This window comes from Lepus europaeus, unplaced genomic scaffold, assembly GCF_033115175.1.
Source record: "Lepus europaeus isolate LE1 unplaced genomic scaffold, mLepTim1.pri SCAFFOLD_29, whole genome shotgun sequence".
Taxonomy (NCBI): domain Eukaryota; kingdom Metazoa; phylum Chordata; class Mammalia; order Lagomorpha; family Leporidae; genus Lepus; species Lepus europaeus.
The window spans coordinates 5,032,132-5,046,235 of NW_026909167.1; the positions used below are offsets into that span (position 1 = coordinate 5,032,132).

A 14,104-nucleotide genomic window follows, 5' to 3' on the forward strand; every position below is an offset into this window, starting at 1 on the left:
CTCTGTTTCTTCAGGAAGCTGAAATCAGGGCAGAGTCAGGGACCTAATCTAGTCACTCTGATGTGAGATACATGTGTCTGGGTTTTTTTTTCTTAAGATTTATTTGTTTATCTGAGATGTAGAGTTACAGACCAAGAGAGAGAGAGAGAAAGGTCTTCTGTCTACTGGTTCACTTCCCAAATGGCATGACCACAATAGCTGGAGCCAGGCTGATCTGGAATCAGGAGTCAGGAGCTTCTTCTGGGTCTCCCACATGGGTACAGTGGCCCAAGGACTTGGGCTATCTTCTACTTCCTTCCCAGGCCATAGCAGAGAGCTGGATCTGAAGAGGAACAGCTAGGACATGAACCAGCACCCATATCAGATGCCAACATCACAAGTGGCGGATTAGCCTACTAAGCCACAGTACCAGCCCTGGAACAAAATTCTTAACCAGTAGCTTAGCCATTAGGCCAAGTGACTACTCCAATTAGGCCCTTGAAGTATTAAACAAAGACTTCAATATTGAATTGTGTAAAATATTCTGAAAACTCTTGGGTTCAAAAAGTTACCTTTCTTGCATTTGGCATTGTGGTACAGTGGATTAAGCTGCCTCCTCTGATACTGGTATTGAAAATCAAAGGGCTAGTTTCATTCCCAGCTGCTGCTGCTGCTCTGCTTACAATCCAACTCTCTGTTAATGGACCTGGGAAAACAGCAGAAGATGGTCCAAGTACTTGGGCCCCTGCAACTACATGGGAGACCCAGATCGAGTTCTTTGCCCCTGGCTTTGTCTTGACTCAGCCTCAGCCATGGCAGCCATTTTGGGGAGTAAACAAGCAGATGGAAGATATCTGTCTCTCTCTATATAACTATTTTTCAAATAAACACATCTTTAAAATTTACTTTTCTTTCTAAACTAATTTTCTAAAATTAACACCTGTTGAATAATTAATTAACATCTGTTGTGTGCAGAGCAACATTCACTGGCAGTACAGTGCATGTAAAAGCATCTGCCTCCCTCCATCTTGTCTCCTTCTCCATAGCTTCTATTGTTAAAAGCATTTAGTGTGGGCCGGTGCCATGGCTTAACAGGCTAATCCTACACCTTGCGGCATTGGCACACCGGGTTCTAGTCCCGGTCAGGGCACTGGATTCTATCCTGGTTGCCCCTCTTCCAGGCCAGCTCTCTGCTATGGCCCGGGAAGGCAGTGGAGGATGGCCCAAGTGCCTGGGTCCTGCACCCGCATGGGAGACCAGGAGAAGCACCTGGCTCCTGGCTTTGGATCAGCATGATGAGCCATCCACAGCGACCATTGGAGGGTGAACCAATGGCAAAAAGGAAGACCTTTCTCTCTGTCTCTCTCTCTCACTATCCACTCTGCTTGTCCAAAAAAAAAAAAAAAGCATTTAGTGTGAACAAATCTGTTTGGAGATTGACTTTCTCCTTAGGGCTTACATAAAAACATCTGATGTAGCAGGGGCCCCAATATGGACTCACCATGCCCTCTGTTGGAATGGACACATCCCAGTGGGAAATTCACAAGGTGGCCAGTCAGAGGTCATAAGGTTATGGAGGAGGTTTAAAGGCATAATAGAGGAAATTATGTGATGGAGGGGTCCCATAGGTCCCTAAGGATTGTTAAATTTAAAGGTCAGAGATAATGACCTATAAGCAGGCTCCTGTAAGAGCCCATAAAGAGGAAGACTAGCAAGAGAAAAACCAGAGATCCAGAAAAGGAACAGTAATCTTATACCCCCAAACTAAAATCAAATACTAGAAGTTCTAATCATGGGATGGTCAGTTAAAAAAGTCTGGGAATAAGGATTTAGGTTAGCAAGTGTCTTAAGAAGTCCAGGACTTCATCCTATGGATTAGTCCATATAAATTTAAAAGCACTTGAAGTTATTGAGCCTGGATTTTTGCCTAGAAATCTCCAAGCAATATTACAACAATTGGGGCAACCGCTGCCTGATAAAGTCTCCTCCACCAGGAATTGAAAATCTCAACAATAGTTAAACACTTATAACAAAGGGACACTTGTGGCTCACAAAATAGGTGAGATAAGTTTCTTGACAATGATACCCAAGGACACTATGATAGACTCCAGAAAAGAAATTAATGTGTGTTGGAACACATGCAGGAAAATAGAGTCAAGAGGTCATTTAGGAGACAGAACTCTAAGATAAGGAGTCAGAGTAAAAAGGTTGGTGCTTTTCTCAACTCACTTGGGAGTGTAGAGTCTTCCAAAGATATGCATGAATCACTTCAAGGAGAAAACTCCAAGGAGGATACTAAAAAGGGAGCTCAGGAATCTCACCTTTCCTCCACTAAGTAGAATTGTCCAATAAGAAAATGAAAGTAAAGAGGAAATCAGTGCTCAGATATTGGGCATTTTGAGTCTAGAATTCATCTGGGGAGTTTTGGGTCACATAAATGAGTAGCCTCAGTCAGAGACCATCAGTCCTCTACCAGGTTACCTCCAGTCACATGTACCCTTGTCATCATCTCAGAAAGGAAAATGAAGATGATAGGAAAGAGAAAGTAGGACTGATAGGCCATTGGTGATCTCTTATTTGCCACTTGGAGAGGAAAGCCTAGCGGGTCCCCAATAATGTTGTAGGACTACTAGTGAGATTAATTTTCACTGGGTGCATGTCCCAGTGTCAATGACAACTTATGAGACAGGACACAATGGTGAGAGTAGAAGTGAAGTTTTATTTAAGAGAAAGAGAGGGTCCAAACAAGTGGAGGGACTGGCAGAAAGAGACACCAAGCCACAGGGACTGACAATCTAGGGGTGTTTGTGTTTTTAGTACATTATCTCCAAGGACCAAGTGTGGTGGTTATACAAGATCTATGATGGCAGGGGCAGTTTCAGTGGAGCCATTTGTAACTTGTTTGTGTCAAAACCTAGATCTCATTGTGTGCTGGCAAATATTTGTGCAAGGGGTTTCCATTTTTTTGTTTGTTTAGTGTGTACAAGCTATTAAGGAGCAGCAACATACATGCTGGTAAGGACCTGCAGGATGGACACCATCTAGTGTATTTCTAGTCCTAGGCTCCCTCAAACACAGCCTGTTATTTTTTTTAATTTTGTTTTTGTATAGTGGGGCCATTTTATTCCAGGTGTGTTTCTCTGTATGTCAGATTTACCCATCAAGCTTGAGTTTTCTTTTGCACATCAGACTTGGATTACTTCAGCCCCTTGTCCCTGGCTACCTAATTCAGACTTAATCTGTCTCCTGTCTATTAATATCCAGCATGGATAACTAGAAGAGGGGCTCTCATAGGCTCTAAACAGAAATAAATGTTGAGGAAATGGAGATGCCCATTCCCTGATTTGATTAGTTTTCAGTGAAGACATGTGTTGAAATATTGCACTCTTCTCCATAAAAATATACATGTATTGTGTTAATCAAAGATGAATAAATACTTGTGGGAAAATGCAAATATTGAGGCTAAGCTCAGTTCTTTGGAGATTAATCAGAAGCTCCAGTGTGGCCCACACTCTGTTTAACTAACCCTGGCACTAATTCACAATGACCTTGAGCTTCCTTACTGGGGACATTTAACACCAAAGGAAAATGAGAACCAGAGCCTAACAGAAACTCAGCGAGTTCTGTTTAATGATTTATTTTCAGAGCTCCTTTTCAGCACCAACTTTTCCATCAGTCAGCCACTCAGGAAGCAGGATAGCCAATAGTAGCCTCCATTTTCATCTGTAAAGGAACAGGTTACTAGTAGCATCCAAAGTTGCTTCTACCAGCCAGAAAGAATTGCAAATCATTACCAAGACATCTTTTAAAATTGTCAACAGAAATGCCATGAATACAATGGTTATGCCAGAAGCTAGAGCTAGTCGGACCTGAAATCAGGATTGAGAAAGATAAGAGAAGAATACAATATAAAACGTGTCTGGGTACCCAGCCAACTGGTGAATACCTTTTACAGGGGAATCTGCATCAGAATCAGAGGCAGGAATCAAACTCAGGCACTCTGATATGGGATTCAGATGTCCAAGTGGCAGTTTACCTCACAGCACCACAGTGCTTTCCCCTATTCAATTTTATCTTGCCTTTTCACTTGGCAGTTTGTTGTAATTAAATTTCTATGATGTTTGTGTAAATTTATCTTCCTTCATTCAATAGTTGTGCAGTATTCTACTATTTAACTACAATTTATTTCAACAGTGCCTGAATCATACAAAGCACTCAATGAAAATGGACTGTTGTTTATGATCATACACATATTTGCTTATTTCCTTACTTATGCTCCTTCCTGTATATTTATACTTTCTTCTTTTTAATGTACAAGTTTCCAGACATAAGTACATTTTAAGGCATAAACTGTTTTTATTAATCAATTCTATAGTTTTATTTTTGCCTTTATTATTGTATTGGTGCTTTGTTACTATAGTAAAATACACAGCTTTATAAAGAAGAGAGGCTCATCTAGCTTACAGTTTTCAAGGCTTAATGTTCAAGTAGAATGGTACAGGCTCTTGCCAGTGCCCTCCTGGGATGTCATCTCATAGCAAGTGGCCTTTGTGCTTGCAGAAGTCCTGGGTGGCAAAGAATACCAAAGACAGGAGGAGGGTGTGCATGTTTCTATGTCTTGTCTCTCCTGTCTTCATATGAAGCCACCAAGATTCCACCTTTAGGTTCCTGCCTGATACCCTTATCAAATCCTTATCACTTCCCAAAGGCCTCCCCTCTGCACACCATAATTGGATTAGGTTTTCACCCTCTTTGTGTCTCATAATGGGAATGAAATCTCAACACATGGAGTCCTAGGGGGCACTCAGACTGTATCCAAATCATAGCAAGTACTCTGTTCTATTTTCTGTGAGTTAACTTTGATGTTATACTATCTTGTAGAGCTGAAGGTACACTTATATTTCTCTCTCATTTTCTATGGAGGTATTTTATGTCCATCCATAAAAAGTATTTTTTTAAAATTTATTTGAAAGACAGAGTCACAGTGAGAAAGAGAGGGAGAGAGAAGAGAGAGAGAGAGAGAGAGATTGGAGATAGAAAGAGATCTTCCATCTGCTGCTACACTCCCCAAATGGCTGCAATGGTCAAACTGAAATAAAGATCCTGAAACTCAGTCTTGGTCTCCCATATATGCAGCAAGTGTCCAAGTGCCTGGAAAATTTGCTGCTTTCCAGATGTATCAGCAAGGAGCTGGATTGGAATTGGAGTAGACAGGACTCAAACTAGCACTCACATGGGATGCCAGCATTGCAGGTGGTAGCTTAACATGCTTTACCACAATGCTGGCCTTCTATGAAAACTATTTCACTGTGACTTTGGCTGCTCACTATCAGTTTACCCAAATAAATCTTAATTTTTATCTTTGAGTTCGTATGACCCAAAAGTTATTTCAAGTGATGACTTTACATTTCAAGTGTGGAAAATGGTTTTACAAGTACTGTTATTGCTATATTTGAATCTTGTTGTATTTATGTAATAATGCCCAGATGCTTTCTATATATAAGGAATAATTGGGTTTTTCTTTGACATAAGCAAGAGAATACTCTGACTACATGTGGTTTCAGGGTGCTTATGGAATGTAAAACTGCCTGAAATTAGAGGATGTAATGCAGTACAGCTGAAGGTGAGCTGCCATCTCAAAGAGGCTATGCATTAATAACTCATTTACTTGGTGACTTTCCAGTTTCTTTATGTAGGGACCAATTACTATAAACTTCTCTCTTAACACTGCTTTTGCTGTATTCAATAAGGTTTTTTTAAAGATTTATTTATTTGAATGTAAAAGTTATGCAGAGAGAGAAGGAAAGGCAGAGAGAGAGAGAGAGAGAGAGAGAGAGAGAGAGAGGTCTTCCATCCACTGGTTCACTCCCCAGTTGGCTTCAATGGCTGGCGCTGCACTGATCTAAAGCCAGGAACTTCTTCTAGGTCTCCCACACAGGTGCAGGGGCCCAAGGACTTGGGCCATCTTCCACTGCCCATCCAGACCACAGCAGAGAGCTGGATAGGAACTGGAGCAGCTGGGACCAGAACTGGAACACATATGGGATGCTGGGACTGCAGGCAGCAGCTTCACCTGCTATGCCATAGTTCTGGCCCCATCTTATAAGTTTTGATATGCTGTTATTGTCATTTTCATTCACTTTCAGGAATTTTTAAATTTCTCTTTTGATTTCTTTGGCCTACTGTTCATTTGGGAGCATGTTTTTCACTCTCCATGTGTTTGCATATGTTCTAGAGATTCTTGATTTATTGATTTTCAGCTTCAATCCATTATGATCAGAGAAGACACATGGCAAAATTTGATTTTTTTTAGTTTACTGAGACTTGCTTTATGGCATGGTATATGGTATATCCTAGAGAAAGTGTCATGCAATGATGAGTAGAATGTGTATTCTGCAACTGTGGGGTGAAAGAATCTGTAGAGATTGGTTAAATCCATTTGGTCTATAGAAATGCTTAGCTCTATTGTTTCTTTGTTGATTTCCTGTCTGGTTGATCTATCGATTGCTAAAAGTAGGGTGTTGAAGTCCCCATTACCATTTTGTTAAAGATTTATTTATTTTGGCCAGCACCATGGCTCAATAGGCTAATCCTCCACCTGTGGCGCTGGCACACTGTGTTCTAGTCCTGGTTGGGGTGCCAGATTCTGTCCCAGTTGCCCCTCTTCCAGGCCAGCTATCTGCTATGGCCCAGGAGTGCAGTGGCGGATGGCCCAAGTGCTTAGGCCCTGCACCCGCATGGGAGACCAGGAGAAGCACCTGGCTCCTGGCTTTGGATCAGCGTGATGCACTGGCCACAATGTGCCAGCCGCAGCGGCCATTGGAAGGTGAACCAATGGCAAAAGGAAGACCTTTCTCTCTGTCTCTCTCTCTCTCTTACTGTCCACTCTACCTGTCAAAAAAAAAAAGAAGAAGAAGAAGATTTATTTATTTCAGAGGCAGAATTACAGAGGGAGAGACAGGGAGAGAAGTCTTGTTTTTTGTTTGTTTGTTTATTTTACTTGTTTGAAAGAATTACAGAGAGAGGTAGAGACACACAGGGGGGGGGTCTTCCATCCACTGGTTCACTCCCCAAGTAGCTGCAATGGCTGGAGCTGAGCCAATCCAAAGCCAGGAGCAAGGAACTTCTTTCATGTCTCTCATGAAGGTGCAGGGGTCCAAGGACTTGTGCCATCCTCTGCTGAATTTTCCAAGTGCATCAGCAGGGAGCTAGGTCAGAAGTGGAGGAGCTGGGACTTAAACTGGTGCCCATATGGGATGCTGGCATTGCAGGCCGGGGTTTTAGTGTGCTGTGCAACAGTGCCACTTACCCCCACTACTATTGTATTGGATTTTATGTCTCCCTTTAGATCAACTAACAGGTCTTTCAAATAGCCAGGTGCCTTGTAATTGGGTACATATACATTTATTATAGTCACATCTTCCTCCTGAATTGATCCTTAATCATTACATAGTGCCTTTCTCTGTCTCTTTTACAGTATTTGTGTTAAAGTCTATTTTATCTGATATTAGGAAGGCTACACCTGCCCTTTTTTAATGCTTTCCATTAGAATGGAATATTATTTCCCATCCTTTTAGTTTTTGTGTATCTTTGTTGGTGAGATGTTTTAGTTGTAGGCAGCAAATAGATGGGTCTTATTTTTTAATCCATTTGGCCAGTCTGTATCTTTTAGCTGCAGAATTGAGGTCATTTACATTCAAGGTGACTATTGATAAGTAATGACTTGGCTCTGCCATTTTTTCTATGAATATTCCTATTGCTAACTTTGGATTTCTTTTATACTATTACTGGGAGATTTTCTGCCTTCGTATTCTTTCATGATGCTGGCTTTTTTTTTTAAAGGTTGTATTTATTCATTTGAGAGGTAGAGTTATAGACAGAGGGAGAGACAGAGAGAAAGGTCTTCCTTCCACTGGTTTACTCCCCAAATGGCTGCAAATGGCTGGAGCTGTTCTGATCTGAAGCCAGGAGCTAGGAGCTTCTTTCTGGTCTCCCACATGGGTGCAGGAGCCCAAGCGTTTTGGCCATCTTCTACTGTTTCCCAGACCATAACAGAGAACTGGATTGGAAGAGGAATAGCCAGGTCTAGAACCAGTGTCCATATGGGATAATGAGCTGTAGGCAAAGGATTAACCTACTGTGCCACAAGTGCTGGCCCCAGTGATGTCTTGCTTTCTGTGTTTCTCTGTGTGGCACATCCTTTAGCATCTTTTGTAAGGCTGATTAAGTGGTGACAAATTAATTCAATTTCTGTTTATTATGGAAAGTCTTCATTTTACCTTCATTCATAGATGAAATCTTTGAATTCTGGACTAACAGTTTTTTTCTCTTAAGTTTTGGACTATATCTTGCCATTCTCTTCTAGCCTGTAGGGTTTTTGATGAGTAGTCAGCTGAGATTCTAATTGGAGATCCTCTGAAAGTAATTTGGTGTTTCTCTCATGAACATTTTAGAATATTTTCTTTTTTTTAAAATATTTGTTTGTTTATTTAAAAGGTAGAGCAACAGAGAGGGAGACACAGAGATCTTCCATCCATTGGTTCATGTCCCAAATAGCCAGGACTGGGCTCGGTCAAAGCCAGGAGCCCAAAGCTTCATCTGGTCTCCCACGTGAGTGGCAGGGTCCAAGTATGTGGTCCATCTTCCAATGCTTTCCCAAATGTAGGCAGGACTCAAATCAGCACTAAAATATGGGCATCACAGGCAGAGGTTTAACCCACTGTGCCACAATGCCAGTCCCTATCCAAGATCTTAAACATGTTATTCTCCCCAAAAGCTGGCTGCTTCCAAACTTGATTTAATATTTTGCATGTTTTCTCTCCTTTGCTTGGTAAATATATTTGCTTCTCCTTTCTGTAATTGATGTCTCACAGCTGATTTTTGCTGTCTTGTCAACTGCCGTTTTACCTTCTGTTTTACCAGTTCCAGAGGAATTATTGAACAGCTTACAACACTGCCTGCAGAAGTAACACTCAGAGTTCTTGTTCTACACTGAGTAAGATTTCCCAAACTTTCTTGATCCCTGAAAGGCCTGAATTCCTTGTTTAGTGATGACAGGGCAATCAGATCAGGGCACTCGTCTTCACACTCCTCAGGGCCAGCAGCGACTCCTCCAGGACCAGTCTGACCATCCTGCCACGTGCCATTTTCAGTTCTGTTTTTCTCCCCAGAAAGCTCAGTTGTTAAATTGCTCTCAACAACCTGTCCTTTCATTTCCTCCAAAGCCTGCCTGAATCCAGTAATTTCAAACACGTGTATGCCAGCATGCTCCCCTAACAAACTGTCCTCCTTTATTTGCTCGAGTTCTCCAGGTGACCTGCGACAGTGGCCACATGCTTCATCCACAGAGCTCTTTTCACTCTCATTCTCTGACCTACAGACCTTTGCTTCTTCTGACGCCTCTTCATCAGAAAGTGAGCAATCAGATCCCCGCTCTGTGGTGGAGTTTCCATCATCTGGCCCGAGTGGATGCAGCAGTTCATCATCCACCTGCATCTCCTTTGTGTAGCCGCTGGCAGAGACCTCCACATCCAGAGAGTCTTCCCTCCTGATGTCACTAAATGTTGGATAAAGCTCACTTTCATAGTTGAAACGTTTGATGAAGAAATCTCTCACACATTTAACATTTCTGTCGAAATACCACTCAGCATTGGGATGAGAAGTTGAAACCATCTGTGGAAAATCAATCATGGTGATATGGTCATCTTTATCCAAAATGAGATTGAATTCATTGAAATCTCCGTGAATCAGCCCATGATTTGCAAGTTTGACAATTAGTTCCATTGCTTCATCATATACAGATGCAGGGTCTTCAACCTGATGTATCTGACACAAAGGATAGCCATTTATGAGCTCCATGACCACTGCGTGGCGATTGTAATCAACTGGTTTTGGAACTGGAAATTTCCTCTCATGTAATGCCTTCATATAGGCAAACTCCTTCATGGCAGAGAGACGAGACAAATAAAGCCAAGAGACATTGTGCCTGTGTTTATGGTAGTCACGCTTGTTTTTCAAATTTTGGAAGGAAGTTCTTCCTAGTCTATGAAGCTTCAATGCAAATTGCTGTCCTTCTTCATTTGCAACGATGTAAATATCTGATTCTTTGCCAACACCCATCTGGTTTCCAACAGACTCGACTACCTGTCTAGAAGAAAGTGTTTTCAAAGCAAGGTAGTCATAGCCTGCGTTTGTCAGCCGATAGCCCTGGACAGTTTTGGTACGCTCCCAGGCTATGAGTTTATGTTTCACTAATTCTCTTAAAACTTTATTACAGCCACCATGTTTAAGGCTGGCTATAGAAGCAATCAAACTGCAGGGAACTATTTCATGGTTCTTCATGCCCATTTCAACCGCTGTCAGGACCCTGAAGTCATCCCGGCTCATGTAGCGCAACTTGGCCACATTCACCTTGCCCATGGCGGCGGCTCCACAGCCAGCCCAGCGCGCAGAGCATGGCCTTCCGCGTGCATGACGGCCGCGCGTCGCCTGCGTAAGCGCCGGCGTGCGCCCCAGGTCCTTGTCGCGGGAAGAAGGCGCTCTGGTCCCCGGAGCGTGCTGGAGGGAGGCGTCGCCCGTGTGATGGAGCGCCGGGCGGGGAACAAGGGGGCGTTTTATTTGCCATCGATTTTGTGTGGAACTGAGTTGGCGGAGTGTACATGCTGTCTACAATTCGGCGTTTTGTTTTTCACATCTGTCAGGACTGGCTGCCTTGAGGATGTGTCCCGCCTCAGCGGAGTGGTGACTTTACGGGAGGAACTCATGTTATCCCCAGAGTCCCAACAAGAGCGCTGGGCTGAACTGGAGGAAGACCAGAGACGACGACTGTAATTCCTAACTGCACCCCTTAGGGACACGAGATCACGCGGCTCGGGAGAACGTTTCCACGCTTGCTCGCTCGTTCACTATCTCAGGAATGCGCCTAGAATCTTTTCTTTATGTTTTATGTTTTACTGTGGAAAGTTTGACTACAGTGTGTCATAGTGAAGGTCTTTTCTGGTTATCTTTGTTAGGAGTTCTATGTGCTTCCTTTACTTTCTCCAAATTAGGGAAGTTTTGTGCAATTATTTTACTGAATAGGCCTTCTAATCCATTCTCTCTTTCCACACCTTCAGAAACTCCTAAGACCTGTATGTTGGGTCATTTGTATAGTATCCCATAAATATCCAATGTTGTTTTTAATTGTTCTAATTTCCTCTTTTTTTTTTTTTTTTTGGTCTGACTGTAAAATTTCCAGATAGTTTTCTTCTAGCTTGGAAATTCTTTCTTCTGCCTTACTGAGTCTGTTGTTAGGGCTTTCCACCGCATTTTTATTTGATCTATTGAATTCTTAATATCTAATATTTCATTTTGATTTCTCTTTAAAATATCAATTTCATGGGAAAAATTTTCAATCATATAATGTATGGTTTTCTTTAGTTCGTGGATTTGCTTATGATTACTTTTGAGTAATCCTATGATTAAGTTTTTGAATTCTGTTTCCAGCATTTACTCAATTTATTCATCTTCAGATTCTAATATTGAAATGTTGTTGTGGTTCTTTGTGGGGGGATCATGGTGTCTTTATTATTTTTGTTTCTGTAATTTTTGCATTTATTTTTAGGCATCTGTAGAGTACATTGTGTTTTTTTTTTTTCTTTGATGGCTTATATCTTTGAGCTATACTTCTGTGGCTTAGTGGAATGTATGTACTTTCATTGAATATCAAAGGGTGTGTGCTTGGTGTGGTTAGAGAGTTCTGGTCAGTGCTACAGGGTGGGGTGAGTACCCAGGGTACCCAAGTTGGACGTTGTAGCTTTCCTCTGATTAATAGGAGGGTTGGGAATGGTCACCTCTGTTGGTGTGATCACCCCCTCACTTCCTCTCCAAGCTGATCAATGCCCAGATATTAGCCCCTACTGTGTTCAACACTCATCTGCACTGCATATGAACCACATAAATTATCTGTACAGTCCTTACTGTGAGCATGGTTCCACTGATATTAGCTGCTCCCAGGAATCAAAGAACTCCAAGAGTGTGCTGTGGTACCCAGTGATTGCCAGAAACCCAACTACACCTTTTCTCCACTAATGCATTCACAGTGCTTTCTCAGTCTCAATACCCAGGGCTCCCATGGCCGAGGAGTGCAAGAAGGTCCTCTCTGCCCTGTTAGCCTGTCCCATTTACAAAGAGGCTGAGGAGTTCCCAGAGTCACTGTCAATGTGTGTTCCACGCCAGCAGATTGAGCCTGATCCTCCTAGCCAGACACAAAGTCAGTAGGGAACATGAGTTTTTCATCCTGGTAAAATTTCTGGATCACACAGATACACAATACCTGCTGGCCACAGTCCCACTGGCTTCACAATTGTGCTGGGCATGTACAAGAGTGCCCACAGGTGGCACTTCCTTTCCATCAGGATGGCTCAGCCTCCCTACCCATTGCCAGGTAGTTGCAGCTGGCAGGGTGGAGGCCATCTCCAGTAGTTGCTCTTGAACTGTTGATTAGTTAGAGTATCCTCACTAGGAGCTCTGTGTGCACACAAGATCTGGAGCAACTGCTACATGCTTATGTCCAAAAATGATGCCAGCCCTACCACAGCTAGCCACAGGTCTCTGTTGTATGTGTAGGAGGGAGATGGGGAGAGAGAGATGTACTGCTTTTTCCCCCCTCTTTAGGTGAGCAGTTGCCCTGTTCCCCTCAAGTTTTTGGGCTGGACTCAAAGACAGTGTAGTCCACTAGGCTTTCCCTGTAGCTGTATCAACAGTGGCCCGGGCTTCTGCAGTCAGTAAGTGCTTTTTCTAGATCCAGCTGCTGGGCCCTTTGTTGTGTCCTTGCTCATTGTTTTGTGTTTGCACCATCCACACAGGTCCAGGCTGTTTCAACTACTTTCACAGGACCTCCCACTGCAGTTTCTCCTGCAAATTTACCTTGGGAGTGTACTCTCTCTACTTTTCTCCTACTTATCTTGCTTAACCTAGATCAGACTGCCCTGTCACTGTTCTGCCATCTTGGAGTCTCCTCCCTTTTGCCTTTAAATCCCCAAAAGAGCCCCATTAAGACCTTTGTTCTTCTTGGGTGGCTTGAGTAGATTCTGTTGTGGGTCCAATGAAAACTCCAGAGACCTAGTACTGAGTGTGACATTTACAAGTGCAACACTTCATCAGGTTAATAAAGGGCAAGACAAGTTCAAGAGATTATGGAAAGGCACTAGTTTTTGTGAGGTGTCCCATCTGGAAGTCTCAGGATGGTGGGAGACATCCTGTTGACCCTCTACAGACTGAGGGAAATCCTGAAGATGACTAGAGCTGGTCTTTCTCATCTTGTAGATGGGAAACATTTCCTCAACTATTCTAACTCTGCTGGAATGCATTCTCAACAATTGGACAAAATTTGACCCACAGAACTTGAAAAGGAAGAAGCGAGTCTTCTTTGGCACCTGAGCCTGGCCCAACTACCCACTAAAAGATGGGGAACAGTGGCTTAAAAGAGAGAGAATATAAATGTTAATACTATTCATCACTAGATTTTTTTTTTGTAAATGGGAGGGCATATGATCAGGCTTTCTTTGCACTAGTGAGACTCTATGCAAACAATACTTATGAGACTCATCTCTCCTGACAGTGGTTCAAAAGCAAGAAAAAAGGAGGGGGGTTGATATGGTGGCATGTGGGGTTAAAGCTGCAGCCTGCAGTGTCAGCATAACATATTGGTGCTGGTTTGAGTCCCGGGTGATCTACTTCCAATCCTGCTCCCTGAATATTTGCTTGAGAAAGCAGCAAAAGATGGCCCAAGTGTTTTGGTCTTGGTCATCCACATGGGGGACCTAGAAGAAGCTCCTATCACCTGATTTCTGCCTGGCCCAACCTTGGTCTTTGTGGTCATTTGGGGAGTGAACCAGCAGATAGCAGATCTCTCTCTCTCTCTCTCTCCCTTTCATCACTCCCTTCTCTCTCTCTGTAACTCTGATTTCAAGTAAATAAATCTTTAAAAAGAAAATGAAAATAGGTAAATATACCCTCAAAAATTCTAAAAAGCCAATTTGCCCCATTTTTTTTAGTTCCTAAACCTACCTCTCCTGCTGCCACCCCAATGCACCACCCCATTGAGGAAGGAGGGGACACCTGCAAGTGGAAATCCTATCAGGGT

At 42.8% G+C, this 14,104-nt stretch overlaps 1 protein-coding gene across 1 annotated transcript; it reads right to left on the minus strand.

Moving 5' to 3' along the window:
* Positions 1-8,464: 8,464 nt before the first annotated feature.
* LOC133754807 (serine/threonine-protein kinase RIO2-like) lies at positions 8,465-10,443 on the minus strand. The gene has a single exon (XM_062185199.1). It carries the CDS (start codon positions 10,396-10,398, stop codon positions 8,740-8,742), a length of 1,659 nt encoding a protein of 552 aa, XP_062041183.1. The 5' UTR covers positions 10,399-10,443; the 3' UTR covers positions 8,465-8,739.
* Between the last annotated feature and the right edge of the window lie 3,661 nt (positions 10,444-14,104).